This window comes from Hypanus sabinus, chromosome X1, assembly GCF_030144855.1.
Source record: "Hypanus sabinus isolate sHypSab1 chromosome X1, sHypSab1.hap1, whole genome shotgun sequence".
NCBI classification, from domain to species: Eukaryota; Metazoa; Chordata; class Chondrichthyes; order Myliobatiformes; family Dasyatidae; genus Hypanus; species Hypanus sabinus.
In genome coordinates, this window is record NC_082738.1 from 42,397,633 (window position 1) to 42,423,119 (window position 25,487).

The 25,487-nt window shown below is 39.4% G+C and overlaps 1 protein-coding gene across 3 annotated transcripts in view; it reads right to left on the reverse strand.

Moving 5' to 3' along the window:
• Positions 1 to 25,487, reverse strand: part of plcl5 (phospholipase C like 5) — a 250,941-nt gene that overhangs the window by 63,156 nt on the left and 162,298 nt on the right. For all 3 annotated transcript variants that reach the window (XM_059956469.1, XM_059956470.1, XM_059956471.1), the window contains exon 4: positions 12,842 to 12,917. In XM_059956469.1, coding sequence (XP_059812452.1) covers positions 12,842 to 12,917 — 76 coding nt within the window. The remainder of the gene's footprint in view (positions 1 to 12,841; positions 12,918 to 25,487) is intronic.

Consider the following 25,487-nt stretch of genomic DNA (forward strand, 5'->3'; position numbering starts at 1 on the left):
GGATCAGTTTTTGTGCTATTTCTTTCAGTGGAAAACTTTATTTATGTGATTTAAAGCAACTCTAGGAACAGTAGTCCTCATCCATCTCTAATTGCCTCACCGTTGAGCGCATCCACAAGGAGCGCTACCGCAAGAAAGCAGCATCAGTCATCAAGGACCCACCATCCAGGCCATGCTCCCTTCCCGCTACTGCCATCAGGTTCCTGAACCAGTGGAAGTAACTTCCCTCACCTCAACTCTGAACTGATTCCACGACCTATGAACTCACTTTCAAGGACTCTACAACTCACATTCTCAGTAGTACTTATTTATTTATTAATTATTTGCACATTGGTTGTTTGTAATTTTTTTCCTTTGATTCTGTTGTATTTCTACTGTGTATACCCATAATAAAATGAATCTCAAGGTGACATACTTGTACTTCGATAATAAACTTACTTTTAATAATGGACTTTAAAAGTTTTTTAACTTTGAACTGAATAACTTGCTGGACAGTTAAGAGAGAACCACACCAGTTACAAATAGTGATCTTCCTTCCTGAAGGAACAGTGAACCTGATAGATTTTTACAATAATCATTACTAAGAGTGTTATTTTTCATTAATTTAAATTTTAAAAATTGTATGCACTGAAAATCTGAAATAAAATACAAAAATGGCAGAAAAACTCAGCAGATTAGGCATTTTCTTAACTTTAAATTCCTTCAGCTACTTTAAATTCCTCAGCTCTTGGCGAATCGCAAATATCCAGAGGTCTGGTCTACTGATTTGGAGATCAAAACACTGCAGATACTGGAAATTTGAAACATTAACACTGGTCCCTTTTCCATAGATGCTGTCTCACTTCCTGAGTGGTTCCAACATTGTCTATATTTTATCATTGACTTGGAGGCAACTCCAGAAGCTTAACCACCATGTTACAGAAACACCAGCACAGCCATGAATAGTTTAAACCTAATGCCACTTCACTTAACAGCAGCACTTTTACCTAACACAGAGGGTTGTAGATTTAAGCTTACTTCTGATCTGGGCCCATAATATAGGAAACTCCCATGATAGGTCGATTCCGGAGATGACAAAGTTAACCTATAAGGCGATATCGAGTTGTTTGGGACTATACTCACTGGAACTCAGAAGAATGAGACAGGATCGTATACAAGCATAGAATTTTATGAAAGGGATAGATAAGATAGAGGCAGGAAAGTTGTTTCCAATGGCAGGTAAGTAAGTCTAGAACTAGGAGACATAGCTTCAAAATTCAGGGGAATAGATTTAGGACGGAGATGAGGAGAAACTGCTTTTCCCCGAGAGTAGTGAATCTGTGGAATTCTCTGCCCAGGGTAGCAGTAGAGGCTACCGCATTAAATATATTTAAGACACAGTTAGAAAGCAGGGGAATTAAGGGTTGCGGGGAAAAGGCAGATAGGTGGAGCTGAGTTCACAGTCAGATCAGAATGATCTTATTGAATGGTTGGGCAGCCTCGAAGCCAGATGGCCTATTCCTGCTACTGTTTCTTATGTTCTTACTGTATGTTCTAATTCCATACCACAATAACCCTACTGTGTCAAAGGTACCATCGTTCAAAAGATACCCTTTATCAAGTCCTTGTAGATACAAAACCTAACCAGCTTATTGAAGATAGCAGTACCTTATGTTCTGTTCAGCATTCCTCCTTCTCATAACTTCATCAAGGACAGATTCACTGACCACAGACATTTGCTGTTTGTAGGATTTTGCAAAGCACACAATAAATAAACTCTTCAATGATTTTTTTGTATATGAAATTGAGTTCACTAATCCATTACAGCATAACAATAAATGTTGCCTCAATAGTATAAAACCTGTTGCAATAATGAACAATAGTTTTAGTTTCCAAAAGCCAAGCTCCGTTTGGTGTAAAACCTGGTCTGTTAGAAACAAGCAGGCTTCCCAATAACTGACTGAACATATTTAAAATAGAATAGCTACCAGATAAAAACATAACTTTAGATTCAAATAATGGTTTTTAAGCTGGAAAAACCAGCACTTACCAAATAAGACAATAAGATCATAAGAAACAGGAGCAGAATTAGGTCATCTGGCCCATCGAGTCTGCTCTGCCAGTCAATCATGGCTGATCCTTTTTTCTATCTCCTCCTCAACCCCAGTCCCTAGCCTTTTTCCCCATAACCTTTGATGCTGTCCAATCAAGAACCTATCAGTCTCTGCCTTAAATACACCCAACAACCTGGCCTCCACAGATGCCTGTGGTAATAAATTCCACAAATTTACCATCCTAATGCTAAAGAAATTTCTCCACATCTCTGTTCTAAACAGACGCCCCTCTATCCTGAGTCTGTGCCCTCTTGTCCTAGACTCCCCCACCATGAGAAACATCCTTTCCACATCTACTCTATCTAGGCCTTTCAACATTCAAGAAGTTTCAATGAGATTCCCCTCTCATCCTTCTAAATACCAGTGAGTACAGACCCAGAGCCATCAAACGTTCCTCATTCGATAACCCTTTCATTTCCAGAATCATCCTTGAGAACCTGCTCTGAACCTTCTCCAATGACAGTATGTCTTTTCTTAGATGAGGAGGCCCAAACTGTTCAGAATATTCAAAGTGAGGCCTCAGCAATGCCTTACAAAGCCTCAGCATCACTTCCCTGCTCTTATATTCTAGACCTTTTCAAATTAATGCTAACACTTGCCTTCATCACCACTGACTCATCCTGCAAGTTAACCTTCACGGTGTCCTGCACAAGGACTCCCAAGTCCCATTGCATCTCAGATTTTTGGATTTTCTCCCTCTTTAGAAAATAGTCTGCACATTTATTTCGACTACCAAAGTGCATGACCATACATTTTCCAACATTGTATTTCATTTGCCACTTTCTTGCCCATTCTCCTAAAATGTCTAAGTCCTTCTGTAGCCTACTGGTTTCCTCAAAATTACCTTCCCCTCCACCAAGCTTTGTGTCATCTGCAAATTTGGCAACAAAGCCATCTATTCCATCATCTAAATCATCGATATACAGCATAAAAAGAAGCAGTCCCAACACTGACCCCTGCAGAACACCACTAGTCACTGGCAGCCAACCAGAAAAGGATCCTTTTATTCCCACTCGCTGCCTCCGACCAATCAGCCAATGCTCTAACCATCTTAGTAACTTTCCTGTAATACCATGGGCTCTTAAATTGGTAAGCAGCCTCGTGTGACACCCTGTCAGTGGTTTTCTGAAAGTCCAAATATACAACATCCACTGTATCCCCTTTATCTATCCTATGTATAATCTCCTCAAAGAATCCCAACAGGTTCGTCAGGCAAGTTTTTCCCTTGGGGAAACCATGTGGACTTTGTCTATCTTGTCCTGTGACTCCAAGTACTCCATAACCTCATCCTTAACAATGACTCCAACATCTCCCAAACACTGAGGTCAGGCTAACTGGTCTATAATCTCCTCTCTGTTGCCTTCCTTCTTTCTTAAAGAGTGGAGTGGCATTTACTATTTTCCATTCCACCAGCACCATTCCAGAGTCAAATGATTTCTGAAAGGTCATTACTAATGCCTCCACAGTCTCTAACACTACCTCTTTCCGAACCCTAGGGTGCAGTTCATCTGGCCCGACTGACTTATGGACCCTTAGGTCTTTCAGCTTTTTAAGCACCTTCTCCCTTGTAATAGTAACTGTACTCACTTCTCTTCCTCGCAGCCTTCAACATTTGGCACACTGCTAGTGTCTTCCACTGTGAAGACTGATGCAAAATACTCATTTAGTTCATCTGACAACTCCATTATTATTTCTCTTTTTTATATACTTGAAAAAGCTTTTACTATCCACTTTGATTTTATTTGCTAGCTTGCTTTCATATTTCATCTTTTCCCTCCTAATGATTCTTGTAGTTGCTCTCTGTAGGGTTTTTAAAGCTTCCCAATTATCTGTCTTCCCATTAATTTTTGCTTTGTTGTATGCCCTCTCTTGTGCTTTTACATTAGTTTTGACTTCCCTTGTTAGCTATGGTTGTACTACTTAGTCATTTGAGCATTTCTTTGCTTTTGGAATAAATCTATCCTGTATCTTCCTCATTTTTCCCAGAAACTCATGCCATTGCTGCTCTGCCGTCATCCCTGCCAGCAGCTCCTTTCAATTTACTTTGGCCGACTCCTCTCTCATACCACTGTTATTTCCTTTACTCCACTGAAGTACTGATATGTCAGACTTGACTTTCTCCCTATCAAATTTCAAGTTGAACTCAGTCATATTGTGATCACTGCCTCCTAAGGGTTCTTTTACCTTAAACTCCCTAATCATAGCTGGTTCATTACATAACACCCAATCCAGTATAGCTGATCCCCTAGTAGGTTGAACAACAAACTGCTCTAAAAAGTTCTTGTGGTCATTCAACAAACTCACTCTCTCGAGATCCATTTCCAACCTGATTTTCCCAATTGACCTGCATGTTAAAATCTTCCATGACTATCATAATATTGCTCTTTTGAAACACCTTTTCTGTTTCCCGCTGTAATTTCTGGTCCACATCCTAGCTACTGTTGGGAGGCCTGCATATAACTGACGTCAGGGTCCTTTTACCCTTGCAGTTTCTTAACTCAACCCACAAGGATTCAACACCTTCCAATTAAACATCACTTCTTTCTACTGATTTGATGCCATTCTTTACTAGCAGAGCCACACCACCCCCTCTGCCGACACTCCTATCCTTCCAATACAATGTGTAATCTTGGGTATTCAGCTCCCACCTACAACCATCCTTCAGCCACGATTCAGTGATGACCACAACATCATACCCAACAATCTGTAATAGTGCAACAAGATCATTCACCTTATTTCTTACATTATCTCGTTATTTGCCAGCACTGTAAGCTGGTTGACACTTTGTTTGTTAAAGTATCTTGTGATCGTTGGCTTTAGATCACCATGATATATATCAGTCTCTAGACAGAAAAACACACCAGCTTCTATTTTTCTTTAGTATCCTATTTCTAGCAACACCTCCTGTCAAAGTTGTCAAGATAATACAGCAATGAAAGAAAGTATAGTGATTTAATCAATGACTTGTAAAGAAGCAACTTTCTCAAGAGGATGCACAGGCCTATTTATAGCTTTGAGTTGTGCAATGTTTTGATTACATCCCCTTACTTCAGAAAATAACTTTACTGTAAATAAATCCAAAACAGTTCTGCTTAAGAGCAGGAAATACTGGAAATTCTCAGCAAGCCAGGCAGTACCTGTGGAGGGAGAAACAAGGATAACCTTTGAGGTTGAAAAGTTCTAATTTGGCAGATGCTGCCTGACATGACAAATATTTGCAGCATTTTTCTATTTTTATTTCAGATTTCCAGCATCTGCAGGATTTTGCTCTTTGATTAAGTAAAGTCAAAATAAAATTTATTATGTCAGCACATACATGTCACCACACAGAATCCTGAGGTTCTTTTTCTTGCAGGCATACTTAGCAAATCTATAGAACAGTAACTGTAAACAGGATCAATGAACCACAACTGTGCAAATGCAATTATAAATAAATAGCAATAAATGATAGGCAGATGGTTAAATTGGTGAAAAAAACGTAAAATCTCTGACAACCAACCTACCTTCCAGGAATCAATTTACAATGATTGGGGTTAATTCCTAGACTGCACTGATCCAAATGCAATGAAACATAAAAATTCAGATTTCAGTTCTCTGAAGACTCAGGGGAGAAACTGAATAGTGTTGGAATAGGTGTGAGCTGGAATCATAATGGAGGATTAGCGTGCACTTGTCTCACTGGGTGCAAGATATACAGAAAATGTGGATTCCACCTCTATATCAATGAAAGCCTTAAATACAATGACCCAAACTGTACGCAATACTCCAGGTGTCATCTCATTGAAGTGCTGACTAGCTGCAAACTGTGTCCCATCCCTCTTGAAATAAACAAACATCCCAAGTGCCTTCCTAATTACCTGTTACAATTTTGTTGAGGTGGAAAACAGCCAAAAACCATTCATTATTACCCATCCCTGAGTGTTATTGAACTAAGAGGTCCACTGGGCATTTTTCAGTAAACTGTGGATCGGGAGCCACATTTGACAGGTAACTCCTTCTCCTAAAATATTATTTGTGAACATTTGTTGTAATTCAATCATTAGCTCTTCTTCTGTTATTTAGTTAACTGAACCTAAAAGGGGTGGCATGGTAGCATAGTGGTTAGCATTCCAGTATTACAGCACGAGCAACCCAGGTTCAATTCCCACTGCAGTCCCCATGACCACATGCACTTCCTCCGGATACTCCGCTTTCTTTCCACATCCCAAAGACATATAGGTTAAACTGGTTACCTGGGTGTAATTTGGCGAGGTGGGCTCATTGGACTGGCAGGGCCTGTTATCATGCTGTATCTCCAAATAAAATAAATAATAACCACTCCAGCTATGATGGTGTTTGTCCCAGGGTCATTAGTCTAAGCTTCTATGTTGCTGAGTTTATAAGTGAACTTTCAATGCAACTATATCCCAATTTATGCGGTGTAGAGTTGCATCAGTAATTATCTGACCTTGGCACCTTTCAGCTTGAGATTCTTTTCTGTAGATTATCGCCTTGAGAGTTCCTGAGATCCCGAGAGCGATACCGTCTGGAGCTTAGCTCCTGGTGGGGTCACCCATAGCGGTAAGGTCAAGGGGGAGGTTCCAGACAAAGACCAATCCAACCCAGTGGATCTGGTGGAAGAGGATGACACATCACGATGACAGTGAAGCCAGAGGAAGGATGCAGGACGGTCTCCAGTCACCCTGACCCCAATCTGTCAAAGACTGTGTGGTGGCATCACCCTCCCCACATTAAACAAAGTCATGATCAGCTGTTCGCACTACTACTATGAGATTGAATGGTTTTGTCACTCGAACTCTTGTTTTCTGAGTGGCAATTCTGCTTTCTCCTCATATTGCAATCACCCTCTCCCTGACTGATGATCTCCCCCCCTTCTTTTCTCACTCTGCCAACCACCACCCTCTACAAACACAAAACCCATCACTCCTTTATTTTCACCAGTTGCTCCTGGAGGGCCTCAACCCACAAAAAGATGGTAAGGAGTGAAAGATTCAGCAAATCACAGAAACGATGATATCCACTCGAGGCTGTAATGCAACCTGCCTCCAGCATATTCCAGTCAGCCTTTTAAATGCACCTCTTCCAGCAAACCAGGCCTCTCCTAATCTCTCAAGTGGCTCTTAATCTCTCAAATTTCCTTGAGACATTTTGTGAGCAAATTCAGAAATCAAAGGTGTAAATGGACTTGGGAGTCCTAGTGCAGGATTCCCTTAAGGTTAACCTGCAGGTAGCAAAGAAGACAAATGCAAAGTTAGCAAGAGGACAAGAATATAAAAGCAAGGATGCAATACTGAGGCTGTATAGGAAATTGGACAGACCACATTTGGAGAATTGTGAGCAGTTTTAGGCCCTTTCCATATAAGGATATGTAAGTGTTGAAGATGATCCAAATGAGGTTTACAAGAACGATGCTGGGAATAAAAGTGTTAATGTATGAGGAGCATTTGATTGCTCTGTGCCTGCATTCTCTGGAGTTCAGAAGACTGAGAAGGAATCTCATTGAAACCTACCAAATATTGAAAGGCTTAGATAGAGTGGGCATGGAGATAAAGTTTCCAACAGTGGGAGAGTCTAGGACCAGAAGGTAGAGCCTCAGAATAGTGGGATATCCACCTAGAACAGAGATGAAGAGGAATTTCTTTAGCCAGAGGGTGGTGAATCTGTGGAATTCATTGCCACAGACAGCTGTGGAGATGAAGTCATTAGGTATACTTAAAGCAGAGGTTGACAGGTTCTTGATTAATCAGAGCATCAAATTTTAAAGAGAGAAGGCAGGAAAATGGCATTGAGAGGGAAAATAAATCAGCCATGATCAAATGGCAGAGCAGAGTTAGGGCAAGTTCTGTTCCTATATAGAAATGAATGCTAACATTTGCATTTGTCTTATCATTTGATATAGAAACGTGCGTGCATGCAAATAAACACTAGCATGTACATATCCATTTGCATGCGCGTGCACACACATTTTCATTTGGTTGCCAGCGGCAAAAAAAGGACAGGGTGCCCACTGTAATTTATCCTTTAACAGAAGCCAAATATTAGGAGAATGCTAATGGGAGAATGCAGGAGAAAGTGATTAAGAGGAAAACCAAATCAGCAATGATGGAATGGTGGAGAAGGCCCAATAGACTGAGTGGCCTAATTCTGCTCCTATGTCTGATAGCCTTATGGCTGCTGAAATTTAGTGTTACCATCCAAAGGGAAATTTCTACTTGTCAGACCCCTAAATGGACTGCCATTTTCATCAATTCTGGATCCAACTGAGACTTTCATTTTCAGGATTCTAATCTGCCTCACACCACCTCATGATGGCTGAACTGTGCTTGATCCAGCTTACTGTTCACTACGCCCCTGTAATTTTCCTCTCACAGTGCCGTGGGACTGAGTAACCTGAAAACCTCACTGCCACTCTTCTCCTACAAAGAAGAGCAGTCCTCACATCCTGAGACTATAGAACATGCAACATGGAAACACTCTACTCTGGGCCATTCAGTCCCCACCAACTACCAAGAACCCATTAACCTTAATCCTGCATTAATCTCAATTCATCCTGTCCGCATACCCATGAAATTCCCCAAACCACAAATTCTACTACCTACATTAATGTACCTAAAAAATAAGAAAATGAAGTAAAATATACAAACCATCCAACATTTCAATCATGATTGGTGGTCCCATTTAAATCAATGGGCTCATGCATCTTATGTCAGCTATTTCTAGTACATGGCTAAGGGGCCAGATGCAATGTGCATCCTGCCCTCAGTTCTAGACATCTGATCTTCACGTATAAAGTTGGGATTGAGACTAGAAGTAGAATGAGAGGTCAGGTAAACCAACCTTTGATTTCCATTGAATCTCTGGCCTCTACATGTCAATGTACAAGGGCAGGAATGAGCCGAGTTCTGAGTAGGTCCCACCCAGCTGTTGTAAGTAAAGTACAAGTAGGATTCAGGCCCTTGAGAAAGTTCCAGATAAATACAATATTTAAAATAACTCCAGCAGACATTAATATTACTTCCATAGCACCTGTAGCATGGCAAAATATCCAGTGCCATCTCTCAGAACCATCAAACAAAAACTAACCCTGGCCATGGAACATAAAATATAGAACGGTACAGCACAGTACAGGCCCTTTGGCCCATGATGTTATGCTAATCTTCTAACCTGCTTCAAGATCATTCTAACCCTTCCCAGCCACAGAGTCCTTCACTTTTTCTTTCATCAGTGTGTCTATCTAAGAGTCTCTTAAATGTTCCTAATGTGTCTGCCTCTATCACCACCTTATACACCTTCATCAAGTCACATCTCATCTTCTGTTGCCCCAAAGAGAAAAAACCCTAGTTTGCTCAACCTTTCCACGTAAGACCGATCTCTAACCCAGGCAGCATTCTGGTAACTATCCTCTGTACCCTCTCTAATGCTTCCACACCCTTTCATAGTGGGGGGACCAGGAACTGAACTCAATACTCTAAGTTAACTTCAGGAAACTTCAAAAGGACATAAGGACAGCTGTTTGAACTTGGCAAAGTGACAGGTTTAAAGGAATTCTTTAAAGTGGGGTGGGAGAGAGAGAGATGGTGAGGTATCGGGAAGGGATGCCAAGAAGTGAGAACAACTGGTAATGCCTGGATGATTAAGTTTAGCAGTCATCAAGAGGACAAACCTAGAGCTATCCCACAGGGTTTCTAGAGGCAGAGTGTATCTCACAGATAGGTAGACATAAGCATCTTGGCACTAATTAAAAGGGGACCAATGTAGAGAGTTAATGCTGGGATGATGAACAAGTTGAAAACATCTTTTTTTAGTGGATTTTCATAACTTAAATTTTGTACTTTACAAGAAAAAACTAAAAAAAGTATGTTGGTTTTGAAGAAAAGAAACATACATTTTACACTACCAGCTCATGCTGGTGTCTATGAACTCCTCCCACCTCTTTATTTAACCTCATCAGCATATCATCTGTTTATCCTTTACCTACTTAGCTAATTTCCTTTCAAATATGCCAACCACTGCCTGTGGTTGTGAATACCACACACTATTACACTCCGTGTAAGGAACTTCTCAAGAGATCCTCATTGGCTTTATAGCGACCATTTTATTTACAGCCATCAGTTCAGATTCCAACCACATGACATGATCGATGTACAAATGTGTTAAGACTTTATCCTGAATATCTGTAAACCCTTCAGCGCTCTGTCACTTTGACATAATATAGAATGAGGCTCTCATTAAACATTAAGGTTTATTACAAGCAAGTATCCTACCGCTATTTCTCAATCCAAAATGCAGCTGTCAGGTACTATCCAAACTGACTGTAAGCTATAGTAAAACTGTTGACTTGTCTCAAACTAAATCTTCTTCGGGTTTAATATCACTGACATATGTCATGAAATATATATGTATGGATAAAAATTAAATTAAATACCTAGTGCAAAGAGAGCAAAAATAGTGAGGCAGAGTTCATGGATTCATTGTTTGTTCAAAATTTTGAAAGCAGAGGGGAAGGACTGGTTCAAAAACATTCAGTGTGTCGCTTCAGGCTCCTGTACTTCTTCTCTGATGGTAGTAATAAGCAGAGAACACGTCCTGGATGATGGCGCTCCTTAATGATGGATGCCGCCTTTCTGAGGAATCACCTTTTGAAGGGGTCCTCGATGGTGGGGAGGCTAGTGCCCATGACAGAGCTGGCTGAGTTTACAACTTTCTGCAGCTTTTTCCGATCCTGTGCAGAGGCTCCCTCCATACCAGGTGGTGATGCAACCAGTCAGAATGCTCTCCATGGTGTATCTGTAGAAATTTGCTAGAGTCTTTGGTGGCGTACCAAATCTCCTCAAACTCCTAATGCACCTTAGATCTAATGCTAGAGGAGACCACAGAACTATAAGCTTTTTGAATTACTCGTAGTCTGATGAACTAAATTAAATATATCATTGATGCATCACATAAAAATAAAGAGCTGAGTTTGTCAATCATACGAAGGACAGAAATTAACTGGACTCCTTTGTTTAGCACACAGAAAACATGTTAAGTTGTTTTGATGGTCCACAGATACTGCTTGAGCCCTTTCACACCATTGGCCAAAGCTTCATTGACATTTCGTGATTAATCATAAGAAGCATTGTGTAAATGCATAATGAAATGACATATTAATCTTAGAGTCATAGAAAAGTACAGCACAGAAACAAGCCCTTCAGCCCATCTAGTCCATGCTGAACTATTTAAACTACCTACCCCCATCGACCTACATCAGGACCATAGCCCTCCATACCCCTACCACCATGTACCTATCCAAACTTCTCTTAAATATTAAAATCAAGCTCACACACACACTTGCACTCAAAGCTATTTCCACACTCTCGTGACCCTCTGAGTGAAGAAGTTTCCCCTTAAACTTTTCACCTTTCACCCTTAATCCATGCCTTGTAGTTGTAGTCCCACCCAACCTCAGTGGAAGAATCCTGCTTGCATTTATTCTTTCTATACCCTTTATGAAATCTCCCCTCAATCTTCTACATTCCAAGGAATATATGTCCTAACCTATTCAGTCAGGCCCTCCAGTCCCAGCAACATTCTTGTAAATTCTCTCTGTACTCTTTCAACCTTGTTTACATCTTTCCTATAAGTAAGTGACCAAAACTGCTCACAATACTCCAAATTAGGTCTCACCAGCATCTTATATAACTGCAATATAACATCCCATCTCCTGTACTCAGTAGTTTAATTTATGAAAGCCAATATGCCAAAAGCTTTCTTTGCAGCTCTATCTACCTGTGATGCCACTTTCATTGAATTATGTACCTGTATTCCCAGATCCCTCTGTTCTACCGCACTCCTCATTGCCCTACCACTCACTGTGTAAGACCTACTCTGATTGGTCCTCCTGAAGTGCAACACCTTGCTCTTGTGTGCAGTAAATTCCAACTGCCATTTTTCAACTGGCCCGGATCTCGCTGCAAGCTTTGATAGTCTTCCTTGCTGTCCAATCTTGGAGTCATTGGAAAATTTGCTGATCCAGTTAACCATATTATCACCCAGATCAATCATTGATATAGATGACAAGCAACAATGGACCCAGCACCGATCTCTGCGCACACCACAAGTCACAAGCCTCCAGTCAGAGAGAGAGAATCATCTACGACCACTCTCCGGCTTCTCCCACACAGCCAATGTCTATTCCAAGCGACTTAACCTTCTTGACCAGCCTCCCATGCAGGACCTTGACAAATGCCTTGTTAAAGTCTATGCAGACAACATCCACTTGTTTTGCTCATTCATATATCAGATTATGAAAACAATAGTTCTGTACCAAGGATTAATTTGTAAATCGAACAATGCATGAAAATTGTAGCCATTACTGTGAAACATAGTGCCAAAATATTCTCTTATTCCGAATTTGTAGAACATTTGGATACTAATTTGACCAATGGAGCTTGTACACTTGACATACAAGGGGAATCCAGGCCCGCACTTGCATTATGTGAGAATTTCTATTCTATTTATTTGTTCTTTATGGTTATATTTTCCCCCGTGCCTTAATAGGCTAATTTATAACCACACAGCAGCACACAATCTTATTCTCGGGTGGAATTTCATGGCCTCCATAAGCAGCCACCAAAGACCTAGTATTTATAATCAACACAAACTATTCCTTTGTACTCAGTGTTTGCCAGCTCTCTTCCACCCTGTTGCCAAGTTGTCTGGAAACTCAGCATGCAGTCTGTTCCTGTAATAGAGATGGTGATACTCACCAGCCTTCTGAGCCTGCATTATTTTCACGTAGACCGCATCAGCAGATTCAATTAGCATCTTGCTTGTCTGAATCATCTGGATAACGAAAAGAAAATCAAAAATTGCTTGCATATTTAAATCCATTTCCCTCTTCAGTGCATTATTTGTTGTCCATTATGCAACTGTAAATGTAAAAAAGATTATTTAATTTGGGGGGTACAACGTTCCTCAACTGTGTTTGCTTATAGCCACATATACATTTCCAGCAGGAACCATTTCAGAGTGATCAGATCCCCCCAGGTTATCTCTTCTTATGTCCATGGTGCTGGTGAAATTCCACAGGCCCATTTCATACCATGGTTTGAAGTCTAAATACCCCTGACAAACTCAATAGTTATTAGGCAGCCATAATCACCCTCGATGGCCCTAATTGTCCATGTTAGACCACTTCAGTGACAATAGCGAATACTGACGTTGCTTTTTTCCTCATCGGGGTGGGGGTGGGATTTTGGGGTTAGTGAGTTTAGGTTCTTTTCTTTTTTTTCTGCTGGGGGCGGTGGAGTTGATGTATTTTCTTTCATCGACTTCGTGGTCTTTCTGTACTTTATGGCTATCTGGGGAAGACAAATATCAGAGATGTATTGTACATGGATACTTTGACAATAAAATGAACCTTTGAACTTCAGAGGGCAGTTAACACAACTGGATTGCTTTGGGTCAAAATCAAAGGTAGTGACGATAAGGTTAGAATGCCAAATTTCCCTTCCCAAGGGAAGCACAGATGATGATTTGTTTCAATACATCTGGAAGTTTCATGATACCAGGTTTTTAATTATAGATTTATTTAATTTAATTCAAATTTTGCAGCAGTTCTGGTGGGGTTTTGAAATCTGTATTATTGGTCTCTGGGTGACAACTCCAATGACATCATTAACTTGTGACTGTTTCCTTACCCAGAGGAGAAGATTTAGCAAGTTTGGTATTACCATATCCTACATTAGTCAAACATTTACCAATGCAGCTCGTGGGGGCATTGAAAGAAAACAAATTGCAGTAAATGTTCTGAATTTGAAATGTCAGGGTAGGTTGTATATTAGAAATATCAGCATTTGACATCTTCTAGCTGATAGATTTAACAATTTTGATATTATACTCCAAGCTGCAATTCAGTTTAAAGAAATTACTGATTGTATTTTTTGCATTAGAACTCAATATTATATCCTGTCCATTGCACTAAAAGATTTCAAAATCATTAATTTATTTTATGGTTTTAGGATAAACATTCTTTACTGTTCGTTCTGACAGAGAGAGAGAGAGACTGTTACATCTCAACTCATTTATTTGAAAGTAAAAATATCCCATTATATTACAGTGTTAATGGTGAAATGCCTTTGGCAGTTTTCTCCTGTTATAGTAATATAAACAAAATAAATGGTGTGAGATATCATTTTGTAAACTGCTGGTGTGGGATATTAAATCACCTCAGACTGTTTGCCCAACCTCTAAGTTACAAGTTCAATAATTTAGGCATATAATCATGGAGTCATAGAAATGTTTATAGCGCAGAATGCCATTATCAAACTGAAAAAGAGCTTTTGAGACCAATCCCCATTCGAGCCCATGTATTATTCGCTGATTCAACTACTTTTTAAATGTTGAATTTTTAAGTTTTATCTGTTTAAAATTTAAAGTCTTTAAGCAGTTCCTGACTTTAGTGTAACACACTTTCTCAACTCCTCCAATCTTTCACAAATTACCTTAAATACAATTATGTTCTCCCACCTTCATCTCCCCCCTCCCCCCACACATCAGGTGCTGATTCCTGCATGAATTCATTATTTTACATATTGCAATAATTCTTTCGTAAACCCTGCTGGCCTGAGGAAAATAACCCCAACATGGCAAATGTTTCCTCACAGCTGTCCCATTCTTGTAAGCTTGATACGCAAAGGACCTTACTCTGCTGAAAGAATAGCCTTCTTTGATAAACAGCCAAGTGCCAGAAGTTTTAGCTTTCTAATCATTTCGACTTATGAGCACCTCCGCCTTAAATCTAGGAAACCTTCCTGAAGCTGACAGTTGTAGGTTTAAGACCCACTTCAGAAAATTGATGGGACCACTTTGCCAACCATGGAAGTGGACTGCTTCAAATGCAAGAACATCCTTGATTAAGTACACAGTACTCATTAGAATGCTGTACACAATATTTATAGCAGAACTAAGTATTCTTTTAACCACACACTAAATCTTAATGATTGTCCATGAGCTCCTCTGGAAATGAACTGTTATCACTGCTGTACACAGTACTTCAAGCATAGTTGCACCTTATTTATGACTATACTCTTTTTCTGAACTCTAACTCCAGGCAATAAAGCTAATATTCCTTTTTAGATCAACTCTATTAAAATAAATTACCAGCTCATTATTGCATTGTTGTCCCTGCACAACCTGCCTCCATATTTCCTAAATCACAAGAAAGGCCACACTTTTATAGCTAGAAATGAATGTACATAAAAACTGAAAGAAATGTATACAAACAGAACATTTCTATATTTTAAATGCACTGCAGCAAAACCTCCTACATCAAATTCCCAGTGTTATAAAATCCGACGGTAAAGAAAGTAGTGTTGCAAACTGCTGTCACACAATAGGGTACAGTAGGTCCACGGTGATATTTATGTGGGATAAACATATATCAGGATCTGCATGGTCCTGGTTTATAGTGAACCAGCTATGACCAGCTGGAGGCTTTATGCTGCAAAAAATGCTTCATTAATTATATTTACAGAGTGCACAGCAGGCTGTTGAGAACTGTTACTTTAAGCAATAAGTAATCTCTGTTAGATGCTATTGATGCTCCTCAGAGCAAATTCCCACTAACTCTAAGCAGAGAAAGTTAGTTTGTGACTTTAAAAACCTAAGCATTGCTTGCAAAAATCATATTTATTTAAATAGTTTTTTTATTCTCTATTGCAAGAGTAGAGTTAAATCTGGATTCAAAAATAAATAATTCAAAAAATTATTACTCCTCAAGATTTGAGGAAAATTTTTGCAATTAAAATGAATTAGTTAATATAAAAGGTGAATCAGCACAGCTCATTACCACTCTATTCCTAAAGCTTTGACAATTGCATGAATGCCATAAAGACTGAATGTCAATTTTCCCACTGAGCTCTAAAGCACTTTCTAATTAGTTGCATATTTGATCAAAGTAACTAAGATCATTAATAAATCAGGCTTAATTGATTACTGAGTATATCTATTAAATGAAAATCTATGAATCATATAGCTGTGCAAATAGGAACAGGCTTGTGTCTGCTGGTTCTGCGTGTCTAAAATGTTGGGGTGAAGACTTTGGGCATCTGTCACAGGTCACAGGTGAAGCAACATGACAACAGCTTATATATGGTATCTCTACAATATTCACTTCTTTAGCACTCTGCACTTCCCTTTAAAAATGTCTCAAAATTATTTGTAATAATGAAATTATCTTGAGGAGTATTTATTGTTGTGCTCATAGCAGTGTCTTACAAATGGTAATCCAATTGATTGCAATCCTGTAAAACATCTTGACTCACTTCATAGAAAAGTGGTTAAAAGTTTGTTACTGTTCTATGTTTAGGGAATATTCAAACAAAGAATTATCAAAGTAAAATTAAAGATTATTTTATGGGAGTGGTCGGGGGCTGGAGGAGTTGATGCTGCTCTCATTGTTATTTTATGAGATGGGTTAGGATAAGTTCTACCCAGTTCTAAATGTTTCTTGCAGAATAACATTTGCATTGCACACAAAAGAATGTATCTTTGGTAGCAAGATAATACTCAAAAATAAAGAAAGTAATAATTTCAGATTGCTTAATATATGAATTATTTTGGCACATTTAATAATACCACTCATGTTTTTAATTTGGAAAAACCTCTGCAATTTAACCAGAGTATATCTGTGCCTGGATTCCTTTTCAGCTGTGTAATAGGGAGGACAGAATGCAATGAATCATCAATAGCTGTATCACATTTTCAGCCTCAGATGGCTTTAGTAAATAAATATTCATAGTGGGATTATTCCCTTCAATTAAAACTTCTTGACATAGATGACGAGGGACTGAAAACAGAATATGGATTAGCTTGAATTTCACTGCAATTCCAGAAAGAGATTTGAATGGAAAGGGAAACGCTTAAAAAAAAGTTGGGCAAAACATATGGCCGTAATTTCTTTTCAGGAAAAAGTTCTCAGTAAGATTCAAAGAAGGCAGGAAACCCTGCTATTTGAAAAGGGCAGCTTTTTATCCTGTGGAGTGATGGCAGAGGAAGGACTGACCACCTCCCCAGTTCCCTAAATAAGTGCCTAATTCTACAATAAATCTAATACCACTCCAGTTCACCCAAGATGAAATCCAGCTTTCAAGAATACAATTCACAAATTTTGTTTTTATCTTTCCATTACTCTGTTCAATTTTTCTCAGTTGAAAGCTGCAATGTAAATGCAAGTTCTCGTTAGCCTGGGGCAGTCTGAGAGCTTTCTGACACAGCTCGGGTGTAACAATGAAAGTATTGTCTCTTCAAACCACATTTAGGCATGCAGGCTGTCTCTGAGCTCTGAACGTTTCATTCGTAGACATCTCCACATATGAACGAGCTCCCAAAACATAGTTAAATTTAATAGTCCAACGCATGCAAAATAGTCATTCCCACCATTCCTTTCCCCCACAGATGATGCTTGACCCACTGAGGTCCTCCAGCAGGTTGTTTGTTGTTTCAGATTCCAGCATTTTGCAGTCTCTTGCGTCTCCTTAGAACAGTATATTACAGAAACAGTCCCTATGGCCCAAGGTGTCCCTCAAAAATTCCAGCTAGGCCAGTAAGGAGAGAAATCAAGAAATTTCACTTAAAGAAAACTGGAATAAAACAGTGTTAGAAATGTTGGAACTGGGATAGGTGAATAACAAGTGCCTTTTCAATTCAAAAAAGTGGCACTGAGAGAGAACATTGAGCGGAGAGCAAGAAATTTCAGAAGACAAAGATGCTCTTAGTGCAATCTAAGAAAGCAATGCCTTCTTAATGAGCGACAATCAGTCTTGAGGAGACGGAAGAAAAGGAAGGTGATTAGGAAGTGAGAAAAGAAAGAGAAACACTACTGGACATAGGCATTGCAGAACACTGCAGCTGCTGATAATATTCTGAGGACTAGTCATGCCCTTGATTGGAGAACAACTTTATTGACTTGCAGGTGAATATCCTCACAGCAGACCTGGCTAGTACATGAGACAAACTGGAAAGGTCAATTATCTGACATTGCTGAATTCAATGTAGGGTCCTGAGGGCCACAACCTACCCTTTCCTAATTTCAATGTGCAATCCCTTTGATAAAATTTAATCCGTGAAATGACAGGACAACTAAGGTGTAGTTCCCTTGAGCTGTCTGTATGCTAGTATGACAAACTGGAGTCCTCATATTGTTTTATTTCTAAAGCTATCACAAAAAACACCATTTGCCAATGTTACAAGCAACAGTCAACTCTGACAATTCAGGTTTCCAGCACAATCCCTAATCGATGCTTAGGGTGTAGGTTAAAACAATAAGAAGTGAAGAAAATATTGAATTACTGGAGAAGTTGAAAAACTTTTTTTTCTTATATATTTTGTCTGGGTTGTTTCCAACCTGATGGCATGAATATCAATTTCTTTAACTTCTGGTAATTTCTCCCCCTTCTTCTTCTCTCTTTTTCCATTCCCCACTCTGGTTCTCCTCTTACCCCCTCTCTTCTCCTCACCTGCCTATCACCTTCCTCTGGTGCTCCTCCTCCTTCCCTTTCTTTCATGGTCCACTCTGCTCACCTATCAAATTCCATCTTCTTCAGCCCTTTATCTTTTCCACCTATCACCTCGCAGCTTCTCACTTCATCCTCCTACTCTCCCATCCACCTACCTACCTTCCCCTTCACCTCCCTTCTGGCTCACCTGACTTCACCTATCATCTTTCAGCTTGTACTCTTTCCCCTCCCTTGCCTTCTTATTTTGGCTTCATTCCCCTTTTTCAAGTCCTCTTGAAGGGTCTCAGCCCAAAACGTTGACTCGCTATTCCTTTCCATAGATTCTAGATGACCTGCTGAGTTCCTCCAGCATCTTCTGTGTATTATTCTTAATTTTTTTCTTGTTTTGAAGGCCACTAGATGAGCAGTTTCTTGTTTAACAGAGCTGTACGCAGAGGAAATGATGCAGGAAGGGAAATGTTCAGAAGGGATGATTATTGATGAGGTGCACATCACACTTACTTTTGACCTGTGTGGGTTTACAGCCCCTTTAAGAACACAACAACAAAATAAATAGGATTAGGTGGACCCACTTGGTCCTTTAAGCCTGCTTGCCCTTGATTATGAATATGAATGCTCTTTTACTTCAACGCCATTTTCCTCCATTATCCCGAATCTATTGATTCCTTTAATATTTATTGTGCTCTGTTTGTCTACGAACACAGTGATTGAGCCTTCACTGCCTCCAGGGTAAACAACTCCAAGGACTCAAAGTGAAGTAGTTTCTCCCCATCTCAGTCATAGATGACTTATAACTTATTCTGAAACTGTCATGCCTGGCCTTAGGCTCCTCAACCAGGAAAACATTTTCCCTACATCCAGCTTGCTAAACCTTATACGAATTTTGTAAGTTTCAATGAGATATTCTCTTGTTCATTCTAAACTAGAGAATGCAGACTGATCCTACTCAATCTCTCCTCATCTATCAATACTTTCTGGATCCAATCTCATTCTTTCTATCACAAGTATTTCATTTTTGTTTAAGGTGACCAATATTCTAAATGTGGTCCCATCAAGGCCTGACATGAATATATTAAAGTACCTTTCCTCCTTTATTCAGATCTTCTCAGAATAAAGGCCAACTTTCCATTTGCTTTCCTTATTCTTGTGATCATCAACACAACCAACAAATCTCTCACTGTTTAGTAAATAATCTGCATTGCACCATATTCTTGCCCACTCAGTCAGCTTGTCTTGAAGTCTCCACAAAGTATCTTAATGTCCTCCTTCCTACTCAACATACCACCTAATCCCATGAGTGTATAAAATCATGAGGGGTGTAGATAGGGTGAACACTCAGGGTTGAGGAATCAAAAACTAAAGGGCAAACACGAGGAAATCTGCAGATGATGGAAATTCAAACAACAACAACACACACAAAATGCTTGTAGAACACAGCAGGCTAGGCAGCATCTATAGGGAGGAACTAGAGGGTATAGGTTTTTGGTGAAAGGGAAGAGATTTAATTAGAACTTGAGAGAAAGAGGGTTTGACATATATGGAACGTGCTGCCAGAGGAAGTGGTTGGGGTACATACAATAACAACTTTTAGAAGAGAGTTGGACAGATACTTGGATAGGAAAGGTTTAGATGGATATGGGCTAAACTCAGGAAAATGGGATTAAGTTAGATGGGCATCTTGGTCAGCATGGACCAGTTAGGCTATCAGGCCTGCTTCCCCTAAGTAAGCAGTACTTCCTCACAGTAAGATGAACAAACTTGAGAATATGACTTTTGATGGATCATTTGATTTTTTTTCTGACACCTTTGTATCTGCATGATTGAATTTCTTATGATACTGTTCCCTTCTCAAGGCATGTAGAAACTTAGTGAACCCTAATGAAACTATCTATTCTGATTAACTAAATATCTCAGTAACCACTCCGCTTTCAACCTTTGTCAGAATACCTTTGCTTAAATGCGTTAGCATTATGTAGTCACATTTTGGAATCCTCTTTATTTATTTTAAGTCTCCATTGATTTATAAAAATTACTGAGCCTCTGGGGGCTTCTTGATGAACTCAAAGTTACCCAGCGTTGGGGCCTACTTGTATGCTTGAAAGTGTTAACATTCTGGGAAAGTTTCCAGATGGTTAAGACCACTGAAGCGGACAAAGGTCGACCATCGCTGGAAGAGAAAGCAGCTGGGTGGACTTCAAGCCAGATTAAAGAGTTGAGGGTCGAGAGTGGAAAATGAACCAGTGTTCAGCCCCACAGTCCGTGCTAGCTAAGATCCCCCCCACCTGAGCCCTTTCAATCTGCCTGTTTGTTCGATCTCTCTGTCTCCTCACTACTACCATCAGGCAAGAGGTGCAGGAGTCTTGGGTCTTAGGAATTGGTGTTGCCTGACAACCACCGGGATCCGGCCTGGCGTGGATGGCTTCACTTGGCCCACTCACTCTCAGGGACTCTACCTTTGTTATGTATGGATTCTATTGCATTTCCTTATTTTACTGCAAGAAAATTATTCTCAAGGTTGTATATTGCATACATACTTCGATAATAAATTTACTTTGAACTTAGATTAATCTGCTGATATCAACGATCAACGATGTCTAGCCTGAATTGGTATAAGATCCAGCTCAAGAGAAGAAAAAGCCAGCGTGCTGAATATTTTCAAACAATTTGCAGGATGTAGCTCTTTAATAGGCTTGGATTCTTCCAGCAGCATGCAGAACTAGCATTCCAAAATATAACATGTTAAAAATACCAAGCACACAATTGGCAGCTGATTGTTTGCTTTATAAAGGGAATGAAAATAACTCAAAGGAAATGACTCATGAGGTGATCTCCTCTTGGTCAAACGTGCATTGAGCATCTGTTCTGGTTTGGACACGGCGAGCAGATGCATCTCTGCTAAAGGGCTGAAAAAGCTGAAAGGCCCTACAATATCTGAATAATGTCGCCCTTACTGCCATTGTATCTCTCTTATCCTTATTTTCCTTTCAATATCCACTTCCATCCCCTTCACTAAGATATTCACTCATGCACGAGATTGATCCTTTAACACCTCACCTATGCTGTATCCTTCATATCTGAGACCATTACCAACGTGTAATATCCTGTGCAAATACCACACACAACACACAAAGTGCTGGACAAACTTGAGCGGGCCAGGCAGCATCTGCTGAGGAACTGGACAGTTGAAATTTTGGGTAAATACCCTTTATTTGGACTGAGAGCACAGTCCAAGTTAGTGGATATCAGGAAATATGGTTAATATTTTATACGCTTAACTAAGGGGTTAATTGAGGGGTTCACCCAATCTCCACTGGAGGGTGTACTTTGTTTTAATTCATTAACGCAACAGCAATTTGTATCTCACACATAATCATCTCCACCAAGTTTCGAATCATTTGTCATTTAATAGAACTAAACAGAATATTCAGCAGTTCAGACAACATCTGGGTATTAACAATGGCCTGAAGCATTAATAATTTCTCAATACTACATGGCCCGCTGAGCAAGTTTCTGGTTTTATTTCAGATTTTTATCATTGACAGATATTGCTGTCGTTTCTCATTTTGTTCTTGTATACAAATTATCTCAAATATTTATTTATATAATACTCTTAATTTCATAATACTCTATAAAACTCTGGTTGGACCACACTGGGAGTATTATGTTTAATTCTGGTCACCTCATTATAGGAAGAACGTGGAATCTTGGGAGAGGATGCAGAGGAGATTTACCAGGATGCTGCCTGGATTAGAAAGTATGTTTTATGCGCAAATGGTGAGTGAGCTAGGGATTTTCCCATTGGAGCGAAGGAGGATGAGAGCTGACTTGATAGAGGTGTACAAAATAATAAGAGGTATAGAGAAAATGGACAGCCAGCACCTTTTTGGAATTAAATATTATGGAAATATTACATAAAAAGGCCATAATATTTGTTTATCTCACTTGGCATCAACTAATTCTGCAATCTTAAGGCAATTATAAAGAACTTTAATGAAAGGAGCAAGAAAGGAGTCTTGATTTTTCATGAGGTCTCCCACTAATGCGTTATTTATAAATAACTGCTATGAATAATGGTTATGCACTTTCACTTCCTCAAAATATATTTTCCCTGTAACTATTTTCAATCTCTCTGAAATGTGAAAACAATTTCTAATTGTATGTTCAACCCACTGATTGTGTTTTTATTAGGATTAAGTGTGATTGCAAGAAACTCTTCTGGTGAAGTCATATTTTTCCATGTGGGTGGCATCATTTTTTGCTTCTATACAACATTTCAGCTGGTTAATCTACCGTTGATTAATTACATCAGCCCCAAACAAGCTCTGTCTGTGGAAGCTGGTAAAACGTTCCCTGAAATATCAAATCTGTTAAGCCTCATCCACTATTCTAACTGCCAGTCTAAAGAATTCCAAAAGAACCTCGAAGGACAAACAGCGCTAAAACTGTGCCAAATGTACCTTTCTGCTTCTGGTAATGATCCAAGGTGATCACTGCTACTGTATATGGCTACCCAAATACAGATTAGGTGTTTAATAGATTTGAATAACATCTAGCAATTGTGATAGTGGAAGCTGAATACCATAGGACCATAAAGTATAGGAGCGGAATGAGACCATTTGGCCCATTGGATTTGTTCTGCCATTTCATCATGGCTGATTTATTTCCCTCTCAGTCCCAATCTCTTGCCTTCTCTCCATATCTGTTCATGCTCTGACCAATCAAGAATCTATCAACCTCTGCCTTAAATATACTCAGTGACTTGGCCTCCATAGCCTCCTGTGGCAAAAAAACTCCATAATTCACCACTCTCTGACTAAAGAAGTTCTCCTCATATCCGTTGTAAATGGGCATCCCTCGATTCTGAGGCTGTGTCCTCTGGTCATAGACTTTACCAACATAGGAAACATCCTCTCCACATCCAATCTATCGAAGCCTTTCAACACTCGCTAGGTTTTGATGACATCCCTACTCATTTTTCTGAATTCCGATGAGTACAAGCCCAGAGCCATCAAACACTCCTCATATGATAGGTCTTTCAGTCCTGCAATCATTTTTGTGAACCTCCTTTAAACCCTCTCCAATGTCAGCCCAACTTTTCTCAGATAAGGGGCCTAACACTGCTCACAATACTCCAAGTGAGGCCTCATCAGTGCCTTAGAAAGCCTCAACATTACATCCTTGCTTTTATATTCTAGTCATCTGGAAATGAATGCTAGCATTGTATTTGCCTTCTTCACCACTGACTCAACCTGCAAATGAACCTTCAGGGATTCCTGCACGAGGACTCCCAAGTCCTTTTGTGCCTCAGATTATTGTATTTTCAACTCAGTGAAGAATTCTCAAAAGATCAAAAACAGCTTAAGAAGAAAAGGTTCCACTTCCTTGAACTCTATGACATCCATGTCCTTTTCATTTCTATTGCATCACTGTACCTTTTGATTACTGATCTTTATCTTTAAATGCCATACAACTATACATAACACATTATAAGCTAAAATATGCTAAAATAGTTTGATGAAAAATATTTCAAGAAAATTTAATAGAAATGTGATTTGTTTTGACTATGTTTTCATAGAAAACACAAATTTAATTCCTTTATTAATTCCAATAGTGTATTTTTAAAATATGCTTGCTGATAATTTGGTGGAGTTATTGTACATTCTGGTTTCAGTGTGTTTTGTTTGGATTCATTCGCTAAGCAGTACAACCAACATGGGGCATTAAATGTATGAGGGTCAAGACAGGGACAGCAATGTGAACAAAAGAATTCTCATCTTGCAATATTCTTCTGTTCAGGCAAAACTAACTTCCTACAGCACTCCAGGAGGCCTAAAACAGCAGAGGAGCGATTAGAAATGCTGAAGATTCTCTGCATTTCCTATTAATTAAATCAATGTGTTGCCTTCGAAAGGAATTTATATTTCACTGACACTGGAGTTGTTCCTCCAACTAAAGCGGTTGGATAAGTATCCAACCAGAGTTGAGATGGGTCCAGACCAGCAAATCTTTTCACACTGTGCTTTGAGTCAGCATCATTTATCCTCACAATTTTCTATGCTGCTATCTTTTATTAACGTGTTACTAAATTTATTTATGCATAAATCCTATTGAATCTTAAAAGTCAGATAACTCTTAAGATTCATTTAAGACCATAGGAAATGGGGATGGGAGTAGGCCATTCAGCTCCTGGAAGCTGTTTTATCATCAAAAGAATAATGACTGATCCAACATTCTTTATCTAATTTCCTTCCCTTCTCTGCTGATTTCCTACTGATTAGAAACCTATTGCTTTTCAGCAACAAATATACATAAGGACTGTGTCTCCAAAGCTCCCTGTGGCAGGAAAGTCAAAAGACTCACAATTCTTCCTCATCTCAGTCTTAAATCAACACCTTCTTTTTCAAAGTGCATGCCCTCTTACTTTGGACTCCTCCAGGAAAGGAATTGGCTGCTTATCAGACTGTGCAGTTTTTCATTGATTGCTTTGTATTTCTTTGTTCTATTATGCATGCCTGCAAGAAAATGAGTCTTAGTGTTGTATATGGTCACATATACGTACTTTGATAATAAATTTTCCTTTAACTTTTGAGTCTTATCCATTCCAAAAGGATGACATCTCATTCGTCTAAGCACCACTAAACAACCTGTTTAACCATCCCTCAGATGTCAAACCCTCTACTCAAATCATTCTAGTGAACCTTCTCCAAACCATCTCTAATGAAATAATAACTTTCAGTAAACAGGGGCCTTGGGATTGTTTGCTGTCCTCTTCATTCCGTCCCACTAGTGCCTCATACAGTTGCAGTCAGGCTCCTACTTACATACTTCAACACCTATGTAATAAGGGGCAACATTTCACTAGCATTTCCTATTACGTGCTCCAGTTGTACACTAG